Raw genomic sequence first — 26,063 nt, 5'->3', positions numbered from 1 at the left:
ACCCTAAAGACCAATGGCCTGCACATATCTGGGTCCCGTTTCCATATCAACGGCCCTTTTGGACTCCTTGGGGCTTCCCTTCACGTTCTAGAGCGTCTCTTCTCGCCCTTCTACATTGGCTAGGCACTGGGAACATCTGCAGCAAGGTCACTGTCTTCCTCCCCTGGGACGGGACTGGTATCGTGCAGGGGGAACTCCATGATCAGGACTCTCCTGTGGAGGAATTAGAGGCGAGGCCTCCTCAACAACCTTTAGCCGCTTCTTCACTGCCTAAGGAGGCAGTAGTGACTGAATCTACCTGTCCCCACTCCACCCCACCCTGATGATTGCAGAGCTCATCAAGATTTGGTGAGGCTGCAGCTCTGGATATCCAGCCAGAAGAGGTACAGGAAAGGTCACACAGGCTAGTGGACATTTTAGCCTCTGCAGTACCCTCTAGGGTAGCTCTCCATATTTAAGAGGCTATCCTGGAACCTATCATGGTTTTATGGCAAACCCCGTCTTTCCTGCCTCTCGCTGCTAAAAGGGAGGACCGAAGATACAATGTGCCATCACAGGGATTTGAGCACTTCTATACCCACCTTCTTTCAGGCTCCCTGGGAGTCGCTGTTGCTGACAAAAGAGAGAGATGAGGACACTAGGCTTCTACCCCGAAAGGAAAAGAAGCAAAAGGCTACGCCTGTTTGGCAGGAAGCCTCATTCCACAGTAGGGTTACACCTTGGGGTTGTGAACCAGCAGTCTCTGCTGGGTCGCTACAGTTTCAGCCTAGTGGATAATATCCTGAAGTTCAAAGACAAGCTTCCTGATGGGTCAAAGCAGGAGTTTACTGCTATGGTGGAGGGCAAATCACTCACCAAAACAGCATTGCAAGTGAGCCTGGATGCAGCAGGATCTGCGGCTCGAGCTATGGCTTCCGCCATCACTATGTGACATTCATCTTGGCTGCAGTCATCAAGTCTTCCCCCAGAGGTGCAACAAACCGTTTGAGACCTCCCATTTGAAGGCCCCTCACGTTTTTCCAATAAGACAGATTAAAGATTGCAGGGTGACCCTTAAATCTCTGGGGATTTATACGCTGGCAGCAAAAAACAAACAATTTCAGCCACAGCAGGTCCTTCTTGCTGCATGCCCAGGACTTGTGCAAAATGAGGAGCAGAGGTGAATGAACAGAACGGGGCAATTATCAAGTGATCCAAGGCATTAATGAAAATATTGAATAGTGTCAGATCCAGGACTGACCCCTGCAGGACCTCACTAGATACGCCCTCCCAGTTTGACAGTGAACCATTGATTACTACTCTGAGTATGGTCTTACAACTAGTTGTGCAGTCACCTTCTAGTCATCTTATCTAGAGCACATTTCCTTAGTTTGCTTATGAGAATGTCACTTGGACTGTGACAAAAGCTTTACTAAAATCAAGATAAATCACATGTACAGCTTACCCCCCCTGCACCCCATCCACTGGGCCAATAACCCTGTCAAAGAAGGAAATTAGGTTCTTTAGCATGACTTGTTTTTGACAAATATATGCTGGCTAGTCCTTAAAATCCAGTTATTCTCCACATGCTTATAAATTGATTGTTTAATCATTTGTTCCAGTATCTTTCCAGGTACTGAAGTTAGACTGACTGACTGTAATTCCCCCAGTCCTCTTTGTTCCCCTTTTTAAAACAGGTAGTATGTTTGCCCTTCTCTAGTCTTATGGGACATCCCCCATCCTCCAAGTGTTCTCTAAGATTATTGTTAACGGTTCTGAGGTTGCTTCAGCTAGTTCTTTAAGTACCCTCGGATGAATGTCTTCAGACCCTACCAACTTGAATATTGTTTACTCTGTTAAGTATTGTCATCTTTTTCTCCACATACACACCCTAAGCTTATGGAAATAGAGCCAAGTGTTCAAGGAAATGGGATATAAGCAGAGTTTTGAAATTCTAAGCAGGATCCAGCTTAGTTTTGCATGATTCCTACAAATATTGGTAAGAAAGTAATAATCGCCCATGTAGTATATAAATGCTCAGGCATGCATGCTCTTTGTTAATATATGTAGAGACATGTATCTCACAGAACTGGAAGGGACCTTGAAAGGTCATTGAGTCCAGTCCCTTGCCTTCACTAGCAAGACCAAGTACCAATTTTGCCCCAGATCCCTAAATGACCCCCTCAAGGATTGAACTCACAATCCTGGGTTTAGCAAGCCAAAGCTCAAAACACTGAGCTATCCCTCCCTTCAGAAATTATATAAGTAGCAGCCTGTCATTTTATTTTAACTCTGATTATTTTGAAAGCAAGTCTTTATGGCTCTCTTTTCATGTCCCATAAACAAAAAACTTACAGGTATGTTCTCAGCGTAGGTTTATAAAGGTTTGCACCTTGACTTGAATGAGTCAACTTTTGCACCTTGACTTGAATGAGTCATGAACATCTTAAACAAAGGGTTTTTTAATAGGTCTCCATTGTATTACAACAGATCATTGGACATCCTCAATATGGTTTGGAAATTGGAGCCCAGATGCCTGTAATACCAATGCAGCCTTCGATAGTTATGCCACCACCTTTGCAGTTGCAACCTGAAATATTGCCTCCATGCCTTGGGCCAGAAAGTCTTTCACAACTTCATGGCAACCTTGCTGCAGCTAGTGCAACAGTGCCCATAGATCATTGTCTGCCTCTTCAGCCTACTGGTCTTCTGCAGCTTCAACCAGATCTTTCCCAGCCTCTGGGGCAACAGGCTCCATGTTCTACTATCCAGTCGGTTACAGAGCCAACTCAAGAGGTAGAACATTTTTTCCTAAATGATTTACCACGCTTGTCACTAATCTCCTTTATAGATATAAAATTGTTTCACAAGAGCCATTCTGTGGAGACACTTATCTTAGGTTATATTTTATTGACTGAACCATCATCTTAGCAACTATTTCATATGTAGCTGGAGATTATATACTATACCTGTTAACCTGGGAAATGTCTCCTTAAAGTCATTTATTGGACTAATAAGCCACCTGAACAACTCAACTCTCAAGTACTCCCTTCATCCTCAGTTTAACAGGAATGCGAAGGTAGCATAAAATTTGTATGGAAATTATACTTACAGATCATTAGGTCATTGCCCCTAGGCTAGTGCAGCAGTATTCCATACAGCTCCATCCAATGTGTTGTCAAGTCTTGTTTTAAATGTCTCATTAATGAGGCTTCCACCATTTGCCTTGAGAAACTATTCCATAGTCTAATATCTCACTGTCTAAAAGTTCTTCATTACGTTCAGCCTAAATCTTTTTTCCCCGTCCCGTTACTTTTTAGTGTATCTTTCTGTACTGCCCTGAATTTCACTCCATTCCTGATGTTTAGGTTCTTCAAAAATTGGTAAATATTACCATGTCCCTTCTTAGCAGTCATGTAGCCAAGTTATATTTTGCTCTTTTGGTCTGTCTTTGTAACACAATTACTTTTTCCTGCCTGCTAATCACTATGTTGGCTTTTCTTTGAATGACCTCACTCAGTTGTTTAACTTTGAGGTTTGACACAGTTTTACAGAGGTATATTGCCTTCCCTTCAGTGTTGTAAGGCATATTCATATGCAAAGCAAAGTTGCATTGGCCTTTTGGCTGTTATATCAGATTGCAAACCAATGTCTGACTTACTCTCCACTCCCAACCTGAAATCTCCCTCAGCACCATTGCTTTCCAGGTTTTTCTCCTGCATGGAGCATTTCTGGTTTGGAGTATCTCTTCCCCTGAAGCAATAGCTTTCATCTTTCCAGGCTCAATCTCTCTGCCCATGCTTCTAAACTCTTTCGCTGCCAATTTGTATTTCTATCCTCACTGGTATTTGCAGCTTCTTCCTAGTTGGGCACTGAACAGTCTGAGAATTTCATTAAGGTACAGTTAAGCCTCTTTTCCGGATCATCAGTGCAGATGTTAAATAAGACTGAATGTATAGCCAAACTTTATGCACCCCCTTGGAGACCACTGCCCATTTTGATAAATTTCCATTGCCCCTTCAAGCAGTGGAAGACCTTAAGGATTTGAAGTGTATGTGTTTCTTGTTAGAGAAATTAGCAACATGGAGACTTGTGATATTTTCTCCAACCTAGTGCTTTCACACAAGTCCTGGATCTCAAACATTGTCAGCAAAATCAACAAATCTGTGCACATGGAATTTCACCTGCAAAAAGCCTATCTAAAATCCCATCTGTATCCAACACGTCCCAGATTCTGGGTGTTTCTCCTCCTGCCCACTCTGGGTCCTGCATATGCCCAGAGCCAGTACAGACAGTGCTGCTACACCTTCAGTCTCTGTTGGAGGGTATACCAGTCTTGGAGCTATGAAATATGGGTGTGATGTGTATTGCTGTAGTGTAACGTGATGTGAAGTACAAGCTTCTCTGAGAGAACTGAAATGGCAACTAGAGGCCCTGAGGCACAAGGATATCGCTTCACTTTTTTATCATGTCCTTGGAAACCCCTATCCACTATTCCCCAACTCCATCCACACACAGCAGCTCTGGATAAACTCCCTGTTCCCATTCTCACTTCATGGGATCAGCTCCCTTGGCCTTCCGTTCCCCACATGACGGAGAAGAGCGGTTTGGAGGGAGGATTTGCACATTGATGCTTGAGGCTTGGAGACCAATTGAGTGACTGTAAAGGATCCCAGATTTGCTTGAACCCTCCCTGCCCTGTACTCTCAACTGGGAAATTCCCATCCCAAAGCCATACCTGCCCTTATCACATGGCTTCACTTTTCTCCATGCAGGCAGAGGTTTGTTCCAGTGAGCCTGTGTATTAGCCCTTGTTGTTCATCTGCTCTGCAAGACAAAGGAATTCCTCATCTAGGTTGAATTATAAATCATTGTCCACTGGAGCTGGATTCTTTGAGTCTCCCCATCCACATAAAGGTCAAATTGATCCAAGTTTCCCTTGATGACTGTGCTGATGTCAGATACTGTGAAATACGTTTGTGATGGGTTTCTTAGGTATAATCTTTGTAAGGAGAGTTTCATATCAGACTCATCTATTGTAATTCAAAACAATTCATTTCGTTATCATTTGGCCATAACACTTCCCTCTAGCAGTATCTTCTGTTTGAATCTGTGTGACAGCGCTCATATCCCTGGCCATTTTGATTTGATCAGGCAAGTAAGATTTCTGTAAAACACTTGATCATGTGCATTACTAAAATCTAAATGCGTTGTGTCTGTGATCTCATTGTTCATTCATATTGTTGAGAAAGCAGTCAGGTTTGGCACAACTGGCGTATAGACCCATGAGCAATGGTATCCTTTAGGCTTACGGATTTTAACTTTGCTGTGCAGAGTCTCTTTCCATTAGAGGGCAGTCATAAAGGATTCGGGGAACTTGGACATGTCTACACTGAGTCCAAGCCCCATTCTGTCCACACACACATCAGTCTGATTCAGGTCAGCAAGCACTCATGACCTGGATCATAGGACCCTGTGAGGGAGGTGGATCAGAGCCCAAGTGCTGCTGTGACTTGAGTCCAAGCCTTATCATTTTGCACTATGGACGCAGACCCAAGTCAGAAAGTCTGCATAGTGCCATATGAATGTGTTAGCCTGGCTATGAGGCCCGGATCCAGCAATTATAAACCAGGTTTACAATGCAGTGTGGACGCTCAACTCAGACTTGGAAACGCCAAGTCTGCAAGCCTGGGGTCCACAGATCTAGACTTACTGTGTAGACATACCCTTAGAGTCATAGAGTTTAAATCCGAAAGGGACAACTGGATCATTTGTTTCGACTTGATTCTTGAACATGTGGCTACACTGGGATTTTTGGTTAAAATGTCTTGCTGTTGCTACCGCCAGTTTATCTCCATTGGTGGGAGTGCCAGAAGGCTTCAGCAACGATTGGTGCTTTAAGCATCATCTCCTCTAACTCTGCTCAGAACAGGCCTACAGTGATAGCAACAGTGGGGAACTGTTTTTGAAGGAAAATCTGTCCACTGTGGAGAAGGCAGAAGAGGGTAATAGGCAGCCCAGTGTGTCAGTGTTTCTTTTCTCCTTTATTCCAAATTCATCATGCACTTTTCAAGAATAAACAAAACGTACTGGAAATATTACATGTTGCTGCTGTATGCATTTCTTTACTGTAGGATACTGCAGAAAAATAACAAGGTTAGGTCAAATTTTGGATCCATTAAATAAGATCAGGTAGGTAATGACATGGATTCCAAATTTACTAATACTGTTCTATTGCCATGAGCTCTTTTTAAACTGCTGATTTATGTAAGATCTTCTCTGCTTTCTGCTGCCGCCAAGTGAGCAATGGGAGAACTAAATTATTAACTCACTCGATTCCAAAAGTGGGCTTTAATATCAGGACTTGTGTACAAAGAGTCATGTTGGCTTGTGCTCCGAAAGAAATGCTAGTGACAAAAGCAACTTTAGATAGAAAAGAACCATTTAGTTGCATTCCAAGTTCTGAGAATGAGTTAACAAAATGGTGTGGGATTAAAATCTCATTTTGAGAAAATATCCTTCTAAAGGCCCCCAAACTGCTCTACCAAAAAGCTTGATCTACATAGTGTCCTGTTTCTTCATATGCAAATACAATATATTAAATGATATCTGACTCTATTTAAATTACTTTTTTTTGTATTTTAGGAGCATGTAATACAGGAAAAACAGCAGACACTAACACTGAGCTGTGAAAGGTATCTTTACAATCTCTCTAACGTGAAAATTTTTTATTTCTGGAAGCTTGTTCTCTCTCCCTCTTCATAAGCCTGAAGCTTGTCTTTATAATGGGGTGGGGCAGAATGTAGGGTGGGAGTGTTAGATTGCTAGCACATGGACAGATTGGAGGTAGTAAGTGATAGGTCTGGGGAAAGTAACGAGTTGCATACATGAAGTTTAGCTATCTGGGTTGGTCTGTCTTATCTGAATAGACCTTAAGTTCCTTGAATCAGGGACTCTGTGTTAGGCCTGGTCTACACACAACTATGGTGCTCCTTAACAATTTTGGTTAGGTGTGTGATTTTTTTTTCTCTATCAAAATAGGTAAAGTGGCACAATCCCTAGAGTGGGTGTAGCTGTACTAGTGTAAAGGTGCCTTACACCACTAGAAGTTATTCCCATTTCCACCCAGCAAGAGCTAATACCAGTGTCAGGCTCCTCTATACTGATATAACTGCATTCATGCTAGGGGGTGGGCTGTCCTGCTTTACCTATACCAGTATAGCAAAAATTTTATCAGTTTAATGTATAGACCAGGCCAGCTCTGTCTTTAGCACGGTTAGCACAATCCAGGTTGGAGCCTTAAGGTACTACCATAATACTACTGCTGTTTGGCAGACTGCCTTAATTAATTGTTTTACTATCCAATCTTTTATGTCTGTGAGCCTGAGGGAGGACCCAGACTCGTGGGGTTGACGTTTGTCTTTACCTTCAAACTATTGTATTTTTAGGATTTGCAAAATGCAAGTTTGGAACTGTAGGTTTGTTCTGTAACTTAAATTCGTGGCTCTGTTTCACCCCAAGACTGATTTGACTTAACCAGAACACATTTTCTAGATAAGGGGAATACCCCGTGTATTTAAGGTTGAACATTTTCCTTTGCCCCCACTTCTGCCTCACCAAAAGGCAGGTTGACACAAGTAGATACAGGCTAAGAGCTATAAAACTGCACCTGACTTGCAAGGAGTTTTCGGCTTTACAGGCTAAATGCCATTGGAAAAACCATGAAGGCCCTAGGGAAGGAGAATAAACGCAGTCTTCCCTTCATGCAGGAAAAGGAGCGTTTTTAATGCTTTGGGACACTAACTCTGTGCCTGGTGTTTTTGTGGCGCTATCCATTCTTTTCTGTGTTTCATGGAAGGTGGAATTTACCTTTTCCAGGCTCCAGTAACGTTCAGACCTATCATTCTTGGGTATGATTGAATTAGGCAAAGTGAGTTCACTCATCCCTAGTGAGTATGCTATTCCACAGTCTCTTACAGGAAAGAACGCCAAATATTTAATGTTTAATCTCTCTCAAATTTTGTTTTGCCTCGTTAGCTATGATATTTGAAGGACTAATTTTCCTAGTCGTGGCAACATTGAAAGGTGCTTGCATCAGAACACATCCAAGGGCAGTACCCTCAAGTCCTCTCTCCACATTAGAGTTTTTTGTACCTTCATAGACTAAGAACAAGTGCCTGGTAGTAAAATGCCCTGCAGCTGCAGAAGTTGTATTCTGTATCTCATGTCACTCTCTTGTGTGACCCTTTCCCTGCATCTTTGACTGACGTAAGGTGATGGGGCCGAGAGAAGGCCACACATGTACCTTCTCCACGAGAGAGTAGAACCTGAAGAAGGGTAAGAAAAGAAGTTTGGGGGACCCTTGCAGTTCAAAGACAGACTGTAAGGGTCCCTGAAGAAAAGGGGCTATTCTCAGTAGAAATTAAGGCCCTGATTTCATTGTGCAAGGGACATCATGTGTTGTCTTATGCACATGCTTAAGGACTGTGCTGAATTGGGGCCAGCCATGCTGCTCTCAAAAGTTTTACTACAAAGCAGATCCCCTGTTTTCCTGTAGTCACTCTTTTTCTTCTTCTCTTTCCACATCCACATCCCATGTGGGTATTTCTTCCTTCCCTGTTATAAAGCTACACGAGTCCCGATGTTGCTTCAGGTAAAGAGATGAGTGATAGCTTTGAAGGAGTGGTTGGAAGTGGAAAGCAAGAAGGGAAGCCTTCAAAAAAACATAAGAAATCTACACGCATTCGATCACGCCAGGAGAAGTCGAGCAGACCAAAGCTGACCATTCTAAATGCAAGTACAACCTCTTTGTCCTGGGCTGAACTTCTGTTCTTGGACATGTCAGAAATAATGATCAATGTTACTCTTTTCTTATAGGTGTGTAACACAGGGGATAAGATGGTGGAATGTCAGCTGGAAACACACAATCACAAAATGGTGACTTTTAAATTTGATTTAGATGGTGATGCGCCAGAAGAAATTGCTACTTACATGGTAAGACCTTATTTGTGAAGAAACTTTCAAAAGACACTTACAATTTTGAATTGCATAAATTATATGTATATTACACAATGTGTTAAAAGAACATTATTGAGGTTGCAAAGTCAAGCATTCAGAAGCTCAGGAATGCCAAAATTAAGATTGCTATGAAAAAAATATGAGATCATGTAATTAAAGCCTGTGTCGTAATGCATTATGCATGTGGCACAGGCAGCCTTAATTCTGGCATTTCCTAACTGCTGAGGGGTTGACTTTGCAACCTAGATAATGTTCTTTTAACATAGTTTGTGTAATTTCCTCGGTTATAAAAAGTGCAAACTGAAAAAAACAGTTCTTCGAGTGGTTGTTCATGTCTATTCAAAGTAGGTGTGTGCGCGCTGCGTGCACGCCAGCCGGAAGATTTTCCCCTAGCAGCATCCGTAGAGTTGGCCCTGGGGCCCCCTGGAGTGGCACCACTACGGCGCCCTATAAAGGGGCCCGCCGACCCTCCACCCCCTCAGTTCCTTCTTACCGCCGGTGACAGCTAGCTGGAACTTCTCTTGCACGTAGCAAGTTAGCAGTGTCCTATCCTTGAGTATAGTCTGTGTATATAGTTGTGTTGTAGTTAGTTTACTTAGGTCATTGTATATAGTTCTTGGTAGTTGGGGGTCCCCCGTTCCCAAGTTCTGTTGCCCACTGGGGCATGCCTGGGTCCCCCGGGTTTAAACTCTGCAAAGACTGTGGGAAATCATGCCCAAGAGTGACCCGCACTCTGCTTGTTTGAGGTGCCTCGGAGAGAGCCACCAAAAGGACCGGTGCTCTATCTGCAGAGGCTTCCACCCAAGAGCGCTCAAAGACTTAGAGTCCTCCTGATGGAGGCTGCCCTGCGGCCACCCTCGGACCTGGAACCGGCCGAGGCGGCGCCCAGCACGTCTTCCTTGGTACGGAGCGCCCCGGCAGCGTCATTAGGACTTAGGCCCAGCCCAAGTCATCTAAAACCCGGCACCGGACGGAGTCAGGTCATAGGAAGTCGGCCTCAGTGCAGTACCACTCACCGTCACCGGTGCCCGCTAAGAAGAGAAAGCAGGTGAGGGAACAGTCACCCCACCAGGACTTGAGGCCGAAGCCGTCTGCGGGTGCAAGCAAAGAGGCTGGGCTAAAGCCCTCGGCTGCTCCGTCGACTCCAGCACCGCAGAGCGGGCGGTCGAGTCCGGACCGGCCTAGATTCCTGGACCTCAGCGGAGACTTGCGCCTCCCTTTGACACCGGAGGCGTTCAAGGCAGCCTCAGACTTGATGGGACTCCTGGCGCCGGCCTCCCCGCACCATAGGGAGTTGCCTACTGCAGCCCGTCCCCCAGTACAATTGAGGGGCAAGCCAGCCATGCTGTCGCCTCGCTCCCTGCACCGCGCCACTAAGGCGGCACCAGACCAGATAAGAGGCTCCCTGCCGCCTGAGGACCGCTCTCCAACGGCACCGGGTGCTGCTACCCCCAGGTCCTCGTACTCGGAGACTTCAGACTCAGAGGCAGATTCCTACCGCTGCAGCTGGTCGCGGAGCAGGAGATCGGTTTCGGGGGTGAGCCACCAGCGTTACCCACAGTGGTAGCAGCAATGGCATCCGCCCTCGCAGTGGCTGTTTTGGACCCCCTGGGCCTACCACCAGTCGATAGGCCAGGCATTTGGTCCTCGATCAAGGTCGGCCTCAGTCTCCTCGGCATCGGTGGCCCCAGCGCAGCTGCCTCCTCCACCGTCGCCGGGCAGGGGTGTGCCATATCCAAGTTCAGCACCCCCTAGCCGGGCAGTGGCACCGGCAGCGGCTACAGTTCGGGCTCAGCAGGCACCACCCGGTACGCCAAGCCGCTCACTGGCGACACCGGTACCAGTCACGGTGCCGCATTTAGAATCGGAACCGGCCCTGCAACCACAGTACCGTGTGCCACAGAACCCCGAAGGACTGCACGCACCGGAGGAAGGGCCAAGCAATGTAATTTCCTTGTCTTCCTCCCCGGACAAAGTGGTCTCGGGCACGGCTGTGGCACCGGCCCTGGAGGACACCCAAATCCTCCGGCAAGCAGCTCATAGCCTCACAGTCCAAGCTGAGGAAATCGAGGTGGACACGGACCCTGTAGTAGACATCCTGGCTCCCTCAGGGCAATCCACGGTGGCTCTCCCGCTGATAAAGACCATAGCGGATACGTCCCGCACCTTATGGCAAACGCCAGCCTCGCTGGCCCCTACTGCCAAGAGAATGGAGCGGCGCTATTTCGTCCCCTCTAAAGGTCACAAACACTTGTACACCCCCCTCACCCACCGGACTTCTTGGTGGTGGATGCGGCCAACCAATGGGAGCATCAGAGGTCAACACTAAAGGGCAGGGACGCTAAAAGACTCGATCTCTTTGGCAGAAAAGTGTACTCCATGGCAGGCCTACAACTCTGCATTGCCAACCAACAGGCAATTGTAAGCCAATATGGTCATAACACGTGGTCAGCCGTGTTGAAGTTTACGGAGCTCCTTCCCCAGGACTCGAGGTCAGAGTTTTCGGCCCTGGTGGAGGAGGGGAAGCTGATCTCCCGACCCTCTCTCCAGGCTGCCCTAGATGCGGCAGACTCAGCCTCGCGCACCCTGGCCGCGGGCCTGGTCATGCGGCAGGGAGCCCTATGAGGTCCAGCAGACCATTCAAGACCTCCCCTTCAAGGGGCAGATGTTGTTTTCAGAAAAGACGGACAAGCGTCTGCATAGCCTGAAGGACTCGCGGGCTACGCTTCGCTCGCTGGACTTGCATACCCCTGTGACCCAGTGCAGGCAGTTTAAGCCACAGGCTTGCCAGGAGCTGGGGCGCAGGCGGGGCAGAAATGGCAGGAGGCGTCACCAGTGCCACTCCTCCGGCCAGGCGTCTGATCAATCAAGACCACTGTGGGAAACGCTGGTGGCTCGCCCCGAAACCGATCTCCTGCTCCGCGACCGGCTGCAGCGGTAGGAGTCGAGGGCGACCTACCTATCGAGACTCTGGATCCTTCTACCCCTACCTTTGGGTCACGTCTGTTCCCCTTCTCCCATGCCTGATCCTGAATCATGTCGGGCAGCTGGGTGCTCCACACGGTAGAGAGGGGATATTCTGTCCAGTTCTCCTTCCTCCTGCCCCACCAGCCCCCTTCCCCGTCCCTCCTCAGGGACCCATCTCACAAGCAACTTCTAAGTCAAAAAGTGAAGTCCCTCATGGAGGCAGGGGCAGTGGAGGAAGTCCCTCAGGAGCTCAGGGGCAAAGGCTTCTACTCCAGGTATTTCCTAATACCGAAGGCAAAAGGGAGCCTGAGACTCATCCTAGACTTGTGGCGGCTGAACAAGTTTGTACGAAAGCTCAAGTTCCGCATGGTCTCCCTGTCCTCAATTATTCTGTCCCTGGATCCAGGAGATTGGTATGCTGCCCTCGACTTAAAGGACGCTTATTTCCACATTGCAATAATTCCACGACGCCGTCGGTACCTCAGGTTTGTCATGGCCGATGCCCATCTGCAGTTCATAGTGCTCCCGTTCGGCCTGTCAGCTGCTCCAAGGGTCTTCACAAAGTGCCTGGCAGTTGTGGCGGCCTTCCTGCGCAGGCAGGGCATCCAGGTATTCCCCTACCTGGACAACTAGCTCATAAAGGACTGCTCCAAGGAGCAGGTGGAGACCCAGGTGGTGGTCATCAGGCGGACCTTTCTCAATCTCAGTCTCCTCTTGAAGCCAAGTCCACCCTGTCTCCGATGCAACAAATAGAGTTCATAGGAGCAGTTCTGGACTCCACCCATACCAGAGCGTACGTGCCGGAATCCAGGTTCCGTGCGATTTCCGAGCTCATCCTCGGACTGCACCGCACCCCGATTACCACGGCGCGAAGTCTGTCTCCGGCTGTTGGGTCACATGGCAGTGTGCACCTATGTGGTAAACCATGCCAGACTCCGGCTTCGCCCGCTACAGTCCTGGTTAGTGACAGGATATCACCTGACCAGGGACCCCTTGGATTCAGTGGTGTCCATTCCCCATTTGGTGCTAAGCTCGCTGCGATGGTGGCTCGACCCGCAGAAAGTGTGCATGGGTGTCCCCTTCGCTGCCCCTCAACCCTCCCTCTCCCTGGTAACGGATGCCTCGGATCGGGGTTAGGGAGCGCACCTGAGACACCTCAGGACACAGGGCTTGTGGTCCCCGGAGGACCTCGAGTTGCATATCAATGTCAAGGAGCTGAGAGCGGTTCGCTTGTCTTGGTGGGACCGGAAGGTCAAACTGGCCGGCAGATGTGTTTCAGTCCTCTCGGATGACATGTCAGCAGTCTTTTATATCAACGAACAGTGGGGTGCACGCTCCTCTCCCCTGTTCAGGGAAGCCCTCATGCTGTGGGATTTCTGCATCCACAATGCGACCCACCTGAAGGTGTTCTGCCTTCTGGGGGAGCAGAACGGTTTGGCGGACACCCTCAGCCGCACATTCCGGGGTCATGAGTGGTCCCTCCGATGGGACGTGATACGCTCTATTTTCCAGCTCTGGGGCTTTCCCAAGTTAGTCCTGGTCGCCTCGAGGGAAAACAGGAAGTGCCGATGGTTCTGCTCCCTCCTGGGCCGCAGTCAGGGGTCTCTGTCAGACGCCTTCCTACAGTCTTGGGGGGTCGGTCTGCTCTACGCCTTTTGTCCGATCCCCTTGATACACAGGATGATTTTGAAGATTCGCAGGGACCACGCACGGGTAATCCTGATAGCTCCGGCGTGGCCGTGCCAACATTGGTACACGTCACTCCTGGACATGTCCGTTCAGGCGCTCCCTGACGCTGCCCCTGCTCCCGGACCTGATCATGCAGAACCGGGCTCCCTCTCCCACCCAAACCTGGAGTCCCTTCACCTCACAGCATGGATGCTCCATGGCTGAACCCGGTGGAGATGCAGTGCTCACAGCAGGTCAGACAAGTGCTGCTCGGTAGTAGGAAACCATCAGCTAGAGCCACCTACCTGACAAAATGGAAGCACTTCTGCATATGGTCGGGTCAGCGACGTCACAATCCGCTGGAGGTCCCAATCCCCATTGTCCTAGACTATTTGCTCCACCTCAGACAACGGCGCCTCTCCCTCTCCTCGATTCAAGTTCACTTTGGCGGCCATTTCGGCTTTCCATCTGGGAGAAGGGGGTACCTCGGTGTTTGCGAACCCACTGGTCGGGCGTTTCCTCAAAAGTATGGACAGGCTATTTCCGCATGTTCATCAGCCGGCCCTTGCTTGGGACCTGAATCTGGTCCTCTCCGCCCTCTTGGGACCTCCCTTTGAGTCTCTGGCTTCGTGCTCTCTGTTGTACTTGTTGTATAAGACCGCCTTCCTTTTAGTGATCACCTTGGCCAGGAGGGTGTCGGAGCTCAGGGCGTTAACATCTGAGCCCCCATATACTGTCTTCTATAAGGACAAGGTCCAACTTAGACCTCACCCGGCTTACCTACCTGAGGTCGTCTCACAGTTCCACATGGGTCAAGATATTTTTCTCCCGGTGTTTTATCTCAAATCACACTCTTCCAATGAGGAGCGGAGGTTACATTCCCTGGATGTCTGCAGATAGGATGAAGGGGCTCCCGGTCTCCTCTCAGCGAATCTCTTCGTGGATCGCGACCTGCATCCGAGGACGCTACCACATAGCTAAGACCCCTGTCCCTCCGATCACGGCTCACTCCACTAGGGCGCAGGCCCCCCTGCGGCGTTCCTGGCTCAGATCCCAACTCAGGAGATTTCTGGACCGGCCACGTGGTCCTCCATCCACACGTTCTCATCACACTATGCCATCACACACCAGGCTAGGGATGATGCAGCCTTCGGCCATGCAGTACTCCAGTCAGCAGTGATCTCCGACCCCGCCACCTAAGGTTAGGCCTGTGAGTCACCTACTTTGAATGGACATGAACAACCACTTGAAGAAGAAAAAACAGTTACCCATCTTTTAGTAACTGTTGTTCGAGATGTGTTGTTCATGTCCATTCCAATACCTACCCTCAGCTTGGAAAATTCAGCCCAGTCAGTTAGTTTGGAAAAGCTATGAATACTCAAAGCAGGGTCTTATAAAAGGAAGTGTCAGGCAACTGTAACAGGCGGTGCCACCAGCCCTGCTTAGCATCTGAAAAGTAAACATGACCTTGATTGGCCAAGACACCACAGGGAGAAAGACAAGACCCCAGAAATGCAATTTATACAGGTCACAACTTTCCTTAGTAACACATCTGGGAACTATCGGACAATAACTAGTCCAGCGCAGGCTCTCCTTCCTACTTTAATCCAGGTCACCTGAGGCGGGGCTGAGATCAGCCCCTCCCCTTGTTCACCTGTCCCAGCACCACTGCTGGAACCCCAGCACACTCTGATTGTAGGAGGATTAAGGGGGTGGGGAAGAGGGGTTGTCACCTTGCTATACCAAAAATTAGGAGCCCTGGCTTCTTTAGGAGATGCTTTCTCCTAATCCTCTTCCAGTTCTGGCTTATCAGTGGACCAGACCCCTGTTGAACAATTACCTGCACTGGGTTCCTAACAGCTTGCAACAAAATTTTGCAACCAAACCTACCCGCCCAGTCCCTGGGCCACTGAGAGGAAGGTGATCTCAGGTGCAGTGAGCCTGATTTTTCAGAGAGGGCTGAGCTTCCAGACTCCCAAATGAAATCCATGGGAGTTTTGGGCATTAAGCACACCTGCAAGCCAGGCTCTGTGTTTTGTAGGTGTGGGGCTCTGGGCGGCTTTTTTATGTCTATTTACTGTAACAAAGTCTTTTTCTGGGGGGGATGAGAAACAAGATGATGGGTCTTACACACAGAAGCAAGGTGATCCAGAGAACGACTAATTTTTTGTGAGGGGGTGATTCAGTTTGGCCAGAGGCCAAATAAGAATAATGTCTCTTTAGGTTCTAGTTCCCATGAAGAACGATACACGTGTTCTCCATACACAGATGCAAACTTCCAGCTAATTAAGTCCATACAATGAGTACTGACCTACAGCCAGTAGTGGTTTATCTTAATGTGCTCTTTACAGGTAGAGAAAGAATTCATTTTGCAGACTGAGAAAGAGACATTCATTGAACAAATGAAAGATATTATTGATAAAGCAGAAGATATGCTCAGTGAAGATACCGAAGGAGAACGAAGTTCTGATCAGGGAACAAGTCCCCAGCAAGATGCCTCTAGACTAGAAATGAATGAAGTAAGAATCTTGTGTCTCGGGTCATTTTTTAAAAAAATAAATAAATGAGAGTTTCTTGATAGCAAATCTGATTTTTTTTTCTTAATCTAGTTACTGTATTTTAAGTTGGTTTTACAGCCTCTGCTCAACTAAGATTTGCAACATAAATATTCCTTAGAAAAATGTTCCTGCATTAGTGCTTGATTAAAAACATATTTTTTGTTTTAAACAGGAGAATCGGCAATCTCAAGTGAAGACACCCATGTATCAGCAGAATGGTAAAAGTGCTTTTGAATACAAATTGTATCTCGAACTATCAGGCAATGTATAGGTAATATTAGACTGTCCAGAAGTTTAGCAGTCTCAATAACTCCACCAGTCACAGGTGACTGGAGTATGTCCTGAGAATATAGACCTGATAAAAACCACAGTTGCCATTAGCAGCCTTGAAGTGCCAAGGCTAAAATAGATTAAACCAGCATTTGGGTGCAACAGGAATATACAAATTTTACAAACTGATGATGATCCCTGCTGCCTCCAAACTGGAAGTGGGGTTGAGCAGGAAGAGACGAGGGTTTCATAAATGTACTCTTTGTTCTCAATAATAACTACGCTTGCAAAAGGAAGTTAACAGAGATTGGCTCTTCCAGCCTTAATGTTTGCAGATGCAACTGAATTTGGTAACCAGGAAGTTTCAGCCAACTCTATCTTACCAGTGAGAAGTCTTATTCTTTTGGATATGTTTGGTATATTATCTCTTTCCCAAAGAAAGGGAAGGTATCAGTGTTGGCTTTCATTCCCTCTATAAACTGGAGATGGGAATAAAACCATATCCTGTTTAAACCTCGTTTCCAAGCTGCATTTGGTCATGTGTTGCACACACCTCTATTTGCCAGGCACTTGTCTGAGTTTTTGTGTGTGTGTAAAACCCTCTTTGGGGCCACATGACATGCTTCGGTGACTGAAAACAATGGTGTCCCTCCCAAACAATGGTGTACGCAGTCTGCCTGGTTCCTCTTAGATAGTTGACACTTGCTTGCCACTCTTAAAGTTTACTGTTTGCATTTATTGGTTTGTAAATAGAATTTTGAAAACTCTGTCATTTGATACATGTAAATGAGGGAGTAAAAGTTGAAGATGAATGTAGGAGAGCAGTTGTAAAACAACAACACCTATGTAGGAAAATAGATAAAGTCAGTTGCATAAAACATTACCAAAAAAACAGTTTTTCTATTACAAAACCCTTCTCTACAGTACAATTAGTTCACTTTAAGCTTAAGCCAAACATCATTTAAATCAAAGAGAGTCGTTCCAGCAACTTCAGTGAGCTTTGGATCTGGCTTTGGGTCCCACTCTAGTACAGTCACTTGAAAGGCAGAGGACTCTTTCCATCCCAAGAAGATCACTTTTTTGCTATGGGGGTCCAGTAAGAGCCATTATTTTTAATCTCCATGACTACTGTAGAGACTCGTGTCTCTTCTAAAATGTTGGAGTTTCACGTCAAGAATAAGTCTGATTTGGATCCTATCAGCTTCTTAGAGTACTGTATAGAAGCTGTATAGAATGTTAACCCTTTATTTTGCTCTTCACAATTAGTTTTACATACTGGAAAAAGGTGGTTTATTATATGCCCTGTTGTGGAAAACCCTACTGAGGAGGTACCAGAATTCTCCCCAGCAGTTCCTCAGAGTAAACAGGCGGAAGGTCCAGGTATTTATGAACTTTAAAGCTTTCATTTATCTCAGGGAACAGGGGGTGTGGGCCATCAACCTTGTCTTCTTAGAGGCAGCTCTGTCAGTACTTCCTATAGCCTCCCATGCTTTCATCATGATTGTTTTCTTTTAGCTGCAAAATGGTGAGAGGCAGAGGATGAAGAGTATTGTGTTAGTTGTTGCTTCACAAGCTGACCAGTTAAGGATGCCAAAGAAGCTAACACTGGCACTGTTAGTTCTCCTTTAATTACTTCCCTGCACCTCAAACTGCTGCAGTCCGCAACACCTGTGTGTGCGTAACCAGATAGGCTAATCTTGCAGAGGAAGTCAATGGCTTGATTTTAGTTGTTAACAAAGCTGTGTGGCCAAACAAATACCTGCAATAAGTTTCTTCTTCTAAAAGTTATTCATGAATTACACGTGGCACCAAAATAATCAGCAAAAATGATGCTTGCTTCTGGTTTTGATCTTTGCCATCACCACTCGTTCGGAGGCCACAGACAAAGAGGGAATCATTCAAGGGTGTGTCTTCCTCAGCTTAGGGCAGCACTTACCTCATGTTCATCAGCCATGGATTTTGGGGGAGCAAGTTGGGGAGCACCACTGCAGTCGAGAATAGCACGGGAGCCTTGTCCCAAAAGGTGCTTGAACTTTAAGAACTTTGTACAAGTGAAAAATGAGCCTGCAGTATCAGCCGCATAATTTGCAGTCTAAAAAGTCATGTAGGATATGGACCTTTTTAGTAACTTCAATTTACCACGCTGCTGAAACAAGGTAGTTCATAAATAGTGTATTTTTACTATTCATAGCCAATGGAGTGCAATACACAATACCCATTCAAAATGGATGTATCATATCCTGCATGAAGAGTTTTTCTGTAGGATCACACATTTTGTGTGAGCATATAGTTTTAAACTAAAAGATGGACAGTCTTTTGATTATTTAGAGAAAACTCCCAGTGTTCTTAAACTCTGTTAAAAATTTGACATGTAATTTAAGTTCTATTCATAGCTGTTTATCATAGGCTGCATCCTTTTTACAGAAATATTTTCTGTAGTCTGCAATTTGAGATCTTTATTTGAATATTGGGTTAATAGTTTTCTAACAGAAAAGATTGAGCAGTCCAGGGCCTGCTGTATTTAAACTTGACTAAGAAATTTTGCGGTTACTTTATATGGTTCACTTTGTATAGCCTGTGAAAGGTGAAATTGGTGTTTTTACTCCTTATAGATCCAGAACAGTCCGATGATCAGCAAATGGGCTCTGCAGTGACAGACACACCTAGTGTCTTCTTTTGTCACCAGCTTCCTAGTCAAACAAGTGTATTCGAAAGCCCCTGTGGAATACCTGCTCCTTTGGCACAAGTTCCTGCTGCAGTGTCTTCAGCTGTTTTACAGACCAAGGCAGAAATTTTAGCTGCAACACTACCGGGAACTGCTCCACATGTCCCAGAACAGTTTGTTACTAATGTAGGTCAACCAGAATATCCTCCACTACACCTGGTAATGCCCAGTCAGCCTGAAGCTTCTGCCCACAAAGCAGCTTCACTAGAGGGGCCTTCTGATGCTCAGCTTGCTCCAAAATCCTCCCTGCAAACGCTGCAGGAGATGGATGAAGACACTTGTATTCCCGATGTGGAGATTTCATGCTGTACTGTCAAGCCACCCAGCTCGATTCTAACAGTTCCTGCTCAAGGAGCCGAATTCTGTCCCGTTCCTGCTCTCTCTGATGTCGTCGTCTTGGAACTTCAGCCTGCGCCACAGATCCCCCAGGTGTCAGAGGCCAGTCAGCCTGGTGTAATGCGGCATTCCTTTGTGAACCAGCTGCTTCCTGGGGGTGTTGTGTCTGATCCTCTGAGTCTGACAGGCTCTCAGCTTCAAAGTCCTCCCCAGCTACCGGTAGCTGTGTCCCAGCAATATACAATGCTGACCCAGTCTCAGCCTGTCACCTGCACTGGCCTTGGCGTTGGTCCGCTGCAGCCACCTTGTGCAGTAGAGTCAGATGGAGAAGGGCCACCCAGAGTTGATTTTGCTGATGACACAATAAAAAGCCTCGATGAGAAGTTGCGCAATTTACTGTACCAAGAGTGTGTTCCTACATCTGCTGCATCAGCAGGGACACCAGACAGCTTTGTACCCTTAGAGCAGGGCGAGAGCGAGTTGGCTAGCTTACCACCTTTGAGTGAAGAACTAATTCCCACACTTTTATTGGATTCAAGAGAACCAGGCCTTAATGTCCCAGACACCTGTCAGGAAGCTAATGCTGCTCAGGATCAATGTGTGTCACTTGTACCTTCTGCAATGCCACCTTACCCTGTGTTGGCTAGTCAGGCTATGACTGTGCCTTTTATGCCCATAAATCCAGCAGCCATGGAAACGTCTGCCATGCTGAACAATGCTACAACCACTGGCCACAGCAGAACAGAGTTCAGAATCCAAGAGCCGATGGTAGGATATGCAGATACTTCTATCTATAAGCATTTCTATCTTGCTTGTTGCCCTGGTAGCTTACTTTCTGCCTGGGTTCTCTGTTTACTGCTTTCCATAGTGCAGCACTGCTTTTGTTTTCAATTTGTCACATGTATTCTGACTCACACAAGTGTTTCACCAGCCATTCATTAGAGAAAACTAAACTTTGCTCTTGGGTTCAAAAATTGGTATAATCCTTCAGTTCAGTCTTTTCCTTCTCTCTTTTTTTAAATCCTGTTTCTGAAGTGAGCGGGCTGAGAGAGGTGATAAGTCATGGTGGTTTAAGAATGTTAAATATATTCATAGTGAAGTTGATAACTGAGGTTACTCATTTTTGAGCATTTATCTAAACCTTGATAGGGGAAAGAGGGTGATGACTGCCTATTTGGTCTGTGTATATTGTTCTCTGTTCCTCATAGAATCATAGAAATGTCACGCTGGAAGGGACCTCAAGAAGTCAAGTCCAGCCCCCTGCACTGTGGTAGGACCAAGTAAACCTAGGCCATTCCTAACAGGGGTTTGTCCAACTTGTTTTTAAAAGCTTCCAATGACAGGGATGCCACAACCTCCCTTGGAAGCCTGTTCCAGAGCTTAACTATCTTATAGTTAGCAAGTTTTTCCTAATATCTAACCTAGATCTCCCTTGCTGCAGGTTAAACCCATTACTTATTGTCCTACCTTCAGTGGACATGGAGAGCAATTGGTCGTCAACCTCTTTATAACAGCCCGTTGCGTATTAGAAGACTATTAGGTTTCCCTGCAGTCTTCTTTCCTCAAGACTAAAAGTGCCCAGTTTTTTCAACTCTTCCTCCTAGGTCAGGTTTGCTAAACCTTTTCTCATTTTTATTGATCTCCTCTGAACTCTTTTCCATTTGTCCACATAATTCCTAAATTGTGGTGCCCAGAATTGGACACAGTGCTCCTGGTGGGGCCTCACCAGTGCCAAATAGAGAGGAACAGTTACCTCCTGTGTCTTACATAATGATTATCCTGTTAGTACGGCCCCAGATCATATTAGCCTTTTATGAAGCTGCATCACATTGCTGACTCATATTCAGTTTGTGGTCCACGACAACCCCCAGATTCTTTAGTGCCACCTCAACAGTTCTTGTCCATATTGTAGTTGGGAAGGAAAAATCCAATTCACGGTGCAGTACTTTGCGCTTGTCTGTACTGAATTTCATCATGGAATTCAGACCAATTCTCCAATTTGTCAAGATCATTTTGCAAGTATTTATTTAAATTGACTACCTGCCCTCCATCACTTCTGCACACTTCTTTTTCAGCGAATGTAGATACTAGCAATATGATTGTAACAGAAATGTCAATTTAATAGGTGAACTGGAACTGAAAAGCTATGTATAACTTAACTAGAGTCAGGTAAGTTATTGTGCCCCATAAATATAAATGTGCTTAGTATTCATTATCATGCTACTATCTAGGATAAACATCTTTCCTTGTTTTCCATTATGCCCCAGTGACTAATTCCGTGATTTCTAGCAGACTGCTAAAGTACTTTGGGTCCTAGACATGGCCTATAGTGCCATCACTCTAAAAGTGAGTTGCCCCCGGGGCACAGAACATGAGATTTGTATGCTTGCTTGCTTGTCTGCCAGCTGTGCAACTTTCATTCAAAGTGTGGACATTTGTGTGGATCATTGTAGTTACCTTCTTAAACCAGTCTTAATTTAAAACCCTATTTAAACATATTGTGGGCATTTACTTTGCTCAAACACTCCAGCTAGTGCTGGATACTGTATAGCATAAAGCTTATACCGCTTCCAGATGGGATCTTGGGTCCTTTCATAAGCTCAGCAGGAGAAGGCTGTGTCACCACTTTGTTGGCAGACTGCTGTGGAAAAGCCTCAGTGCTGCAAGGTGCTGGTGATTCCTTCCGTAGGCGTTCTGAATTATTAATGATTCAGTGTCCCAACAAGGGACCCTGAGCAAAATGAGATGCAGTCATTCAGATGAGACAGTGAGGCCATCAACTCTCTAGGACAGTGGTTTTCAACTTGGGGTCCACAGACTATGGCTAAGATTTCCAAAGGGATCCTCAACTCCATTTGAAAATTTTTAGGGGTTCACAAACGAAAAAAGGTTGAAAAACACTGCTCTAGAATCGCTACCAATTCCCTAGCACTTTCTTCTAGGTCAGAGATGTTTAACCTAGTTGGAAAGCAGTACTTTGGAGTCAGTTATATCCCCCCAACAAAATATAAAGCTGCTCCTCATGTAGTTTCAATTGGATTCACTGTACAAAGTATTAAAACCATGCCACGTTTCAACAGAGGTGGTAGCAGTTAAGCAACTGATGAAAGTGTTTCCTTGTATGCTGTGTATTGTGGCAAATTGCCAGCACTATTTTGATGGGTCTCGCGCTTTCTCTTCTTTGGGGAGGGTTCAGGGCACCATTTCTCGCCCCTGCAGTGGAATGTTAACTGCCCCACTAGTGTCCTAGAGGAGGGGAGTGGAGAGGGAGGGACCTGGGCCTGCCCTCTACTCCAGGTCCCAGCCCAGGGCCGAGGATAGTGGTTAAACCACTTTAACTGACACTTAATCCTTCCCCTGGGCTACTTCCCTCTCCTGCCCTTCAGCTTGTGGGGGGCTTCCTGTCCTCCCTCTGTACAAGCCAGGTGCCCCTTTACCTAGGGTCTTGGACTTCTTAGCTCACCACAGCACTTCTCCAAACTGTCTTCTGCTTCCCTTCAAACTGTTCTCTGCTCCAGCACCAATTCCTCTCTGCTCCAACTCCTTCAAACTGTTCTGTGCTCCAACTCCCACAGTATCTGATTGAAACAGGGGTTTTTATCATGTGACTGGCTTCAAGTGCTCTAATTGGCTTCAGGTGCCCTAATTAATCTATAGCAAACTTTCTTCCCCTTACAGGGAATAAGGCTCCCTTCTAACCCTCTCCTCCTGCCCTCTGGCCATGCTGTATCACAGTATGTTACTAAACCAGTTTTCTAAAGTACTGAAGGCTCATTCTCTATAGAAAGGATTATAAATGACGTTACAGTATTGAATGTTCCCAATTAGATTGTGTGCCATAGAATAAAACAGATACATAACACATTTGTATTGTAATTTACTTAAGTTTTCATAGAAATTTCATATATATTAGGATGTAATCTGGTTGAAAAAGCACAAGAGACTCATAAGTGTGTACTTGAATAGCTGAACTCGGTGCATATTTACAACTGGTATATGTTGCAGTCTTCTCCTAAAACCTTCCTCCTCGTTCACCCTCCCAGGTGTGGCTGAAAAAGAAGATGGGTGGCAAATTTCGCTAGGATTGTCAAATACTTATTCCTATATTAAATAACTCTGTGCTAAGATATGCTGAAAATATGAAGCAAGTTCCAGAGACTTTATATCCCTGTTTGGGGGGTTGTTAAACTGAAATTCACTTTTATGTTTTGTCTCCTTTTACTTAAAGTTGGAAAAGTCTGAAACGACTAGCATCGGTGTCAGCTCCTCAGAAGTGAGAGGTGGGTAAATGAGCAGAAAAAGTAGTTACCAGTGACAACTAGTTTGAATTGTTAACTTCAGTGCTATTTCTGTACTATCCTGGGCGCATCTTTGCTCATGCACTCTTTTTACTAACTCTCCTTGGGAAACCTTCACAACCGCACCCAGCACAATGGGGACCTGAACCTGGCTTGGGCTGCTGGGTGCTGTCACAAAACAAAAAATAAACCAAGTTTTGCCACCATTTTTGTCAAACTTACAGAAAGCAAACAGTCTCATGGACAGAATTAAACATAATATTGTAAATAGGCAATGCAGGTCTTTCCAAACGGGTGATGTACAGAGGCCTTCCTGTGAGAAGCTGTACTTTTCCCACAGTGTTTTAAAGTTTGCAGTTCACAGACTGAGCAGAAAGCCAGCCAGATCTCCTTTACCCCACTGGATGGAGTTCTTAAAAATAGCAGGATTTTGGGTGGGCTCTGCAGAGAAGAGTCGGTCCGTAGGGTTCTCGAGGAATCATTGAGGATGACTGTGAAGGCCTATCAAGGCAGGCATACTCCATTCCAGCTAAGCTGTTGATAGATTCCATGACACTTTTCACAGCAGTCCATACTAAAATTGTTCAGAATGTGTAACTAATCTGATTTACCTGTCCAGGAAGATTTTGTCCCCTTTAAGGATGGAGCATTCTGGAGATTTTAGCTCAGTTCCACATTTCCTGCTGCTGTTAGAGTAACACACAGTTCTTCAAGTATGTGTCAGTGTGGATCCCGCTGTAGGTGCACATGCTTCTCATGCATGTGAGACTAGAGGATTTTTTAATTAGTGTCTTTTGGGGCCACGTATGCACCCTGTGCTTTCTCGTGCTCCTCTATGAGGGTATAAAGGGTGAGGTGACCACAACCCTCCCTCAGAACCTTCTTACCACCCGTGGCAGCAACATGGAACCAGTGAAGTGTTTGACCCCACCAATTCTTGGCTTTGGCTACACTTTCTACAAAAACTTACCACAAATCTTCACAACTCTTCTGACTCTGACATACAACTGCCTTGAGCAGGGGGTTGGACTAGATGACTTCCTGAGGTTTCTTCCAACCCTGATATTCTATGATATATATCAACCTGTCTGGACTGAGCACTGACAGTTAGATTCCTCCTGTACAGTTCCCTTGCAAGAACATGCAAACAGAGCTGTTTGACATGGTGGCCTCAAAACCTACAGGCTCCAAGCCCTGTTGGACTAATTACCTTGAAAGATGGACACAGCTGGTGTTCCTGCTGTTCAGGTGAGTTCACTATACTGAGCAGATGTTTAATGTGCCTTGCATCCTCCACTAGGATGCATAAGTCATGAGACATCAGGTTTAAGCTTCATCTCCTGGAGCAATCCATGAGGGTCTCCTCAGAACCTGAGGAGACCAGCTCCAGAGTTGGGCTAGCAACGAGCCACTGTCATCTAGCACCCTCTCTAGCAGACTTGTCACACCAAAGACCGCTGTGGAGAAGACAGTGCAGAGAAAAGACCTGGCACCAATACCAACACCTCCAGAACCAAGAGGGATAGCTCCAAACAGAAGCAGAAACTCCAAGCAGAACTCAGTGTCCTCCCACAAGGACAGACCATGTAAAGCTTCTGCTTGTTGTTGAGAGCTGGTGATACAGAGCAGCCTATGACATGGAGTCCTCCGGCACCCAGCTCCAGTGATGCAGCTCTCAGTGTTGACCCCTGCTTCAGAGGAGGCATCTCTGGCAAAGCCAAGACTGTCTTTGGTGCTGAAGCACCTTATGGTACCAGAACAGATCCTGATACTGAGAGCACCCATATTCCTCACCATCACATCTGGAGGACGCATATTCCTTCTCACTGTCACTGGGACATACATTTTCCCCATCTTCAAGCAGAGAATCCTCTCCCCTGTGGTCAGTGGAGAGTCCTTGGATGTGGTCATGGTAGCCTGTGTTGCTGGGGTAAGAGGTGCTTCAGCATTCTGAACTAGTTGGGGTTTCTTTAATGCTGAAGTCTGCATGTTCATGAATATAGCATTGCTGTAATCCTGGTATTTTCTCATTCTGGAAAAGAAATGGTGCCTTCATCCTATCCTAGACCTGAAGAGACTCATTTAATACATACGCCATCTCTCCAAGTACAGTTCTGGTCCTTGACTTTTGACTTGCAGGATGTGTACTTCCATATACACCTCTACCCCGATGTGATGCGACCCGATATAACACAAATTCGAATATAACGCTGTAAAGCAGTGCTCTGGGGGGGCAGGGCTGCG

General features: G+C 46.2%; 2 protein-coding genes across 3 annotated transcripts in view; one reads left to right on the top strand and one right to left on the bottom strand.

Annotated features, from left to right (window-relative positions):
- The window catches only part of PACS1 (phosphofurin acidic cluster sorting protein 1), a 548,517-nt gene that overhangs the window by 313,997 nt on the left and 208,457 nt on the right, over positions 1 to 26,063 (bottom strand). The window lies entirely within an intron of this gene.
- Positions 1 to 26,063, top strand: part of WNK2 (WNK lysine deficient protein kinase 2) — a 173,462-nt gene that overhangs the window by 113,126 nt on the left and 34,273 nt on the right. The window contains 9 exon segments of the mRNA XM_075073367.1: positions 2,470 to 2,775; positions 6,625 to 6,674; positions 8,607 to 8,772; positions 8,857 to 8,973; positions 15,984 to 16,151; positions 16,363 to 16,408; positions 17,727 to 17,840; positions 19,073 to 20,289; positions 23,750 to 23,822. Coding sequence (XP_074929468.1) covers positions 2,470 to 2,775; positions 6,625 to 6,674; positions 8,607 to 8,772; positions 8,857 to 8,973; positions 15,984 to 16,151; positions 16,363 to 16,408; positions 17,727 to 17,840; positions 19,073 to 20,289; positions 23,750 to 23,822 — 2,257 coding nt within the window.

Source organism: Chelonoidis abingdonii, chromosome 17 (genome assembly GCF_003597395.2).
Source record: "Chelonoidis abingdonii isolate Lonesome George chromosome 17, CheloAbing_2.0, whole genome shotgun sequence".
Taxonomy (NCBI): domain Eukaryota; kingdom Metazoa; phylum Chordata; order Testudines; family Testudinidae; genus Chelonoidis; species Chelonoidis abingdonii.
The sequence above is the reverse complement of the archived record's forward strand: the minus strand, read 5'-3'. Positions and strand labels throughout refer to the sequence as shown.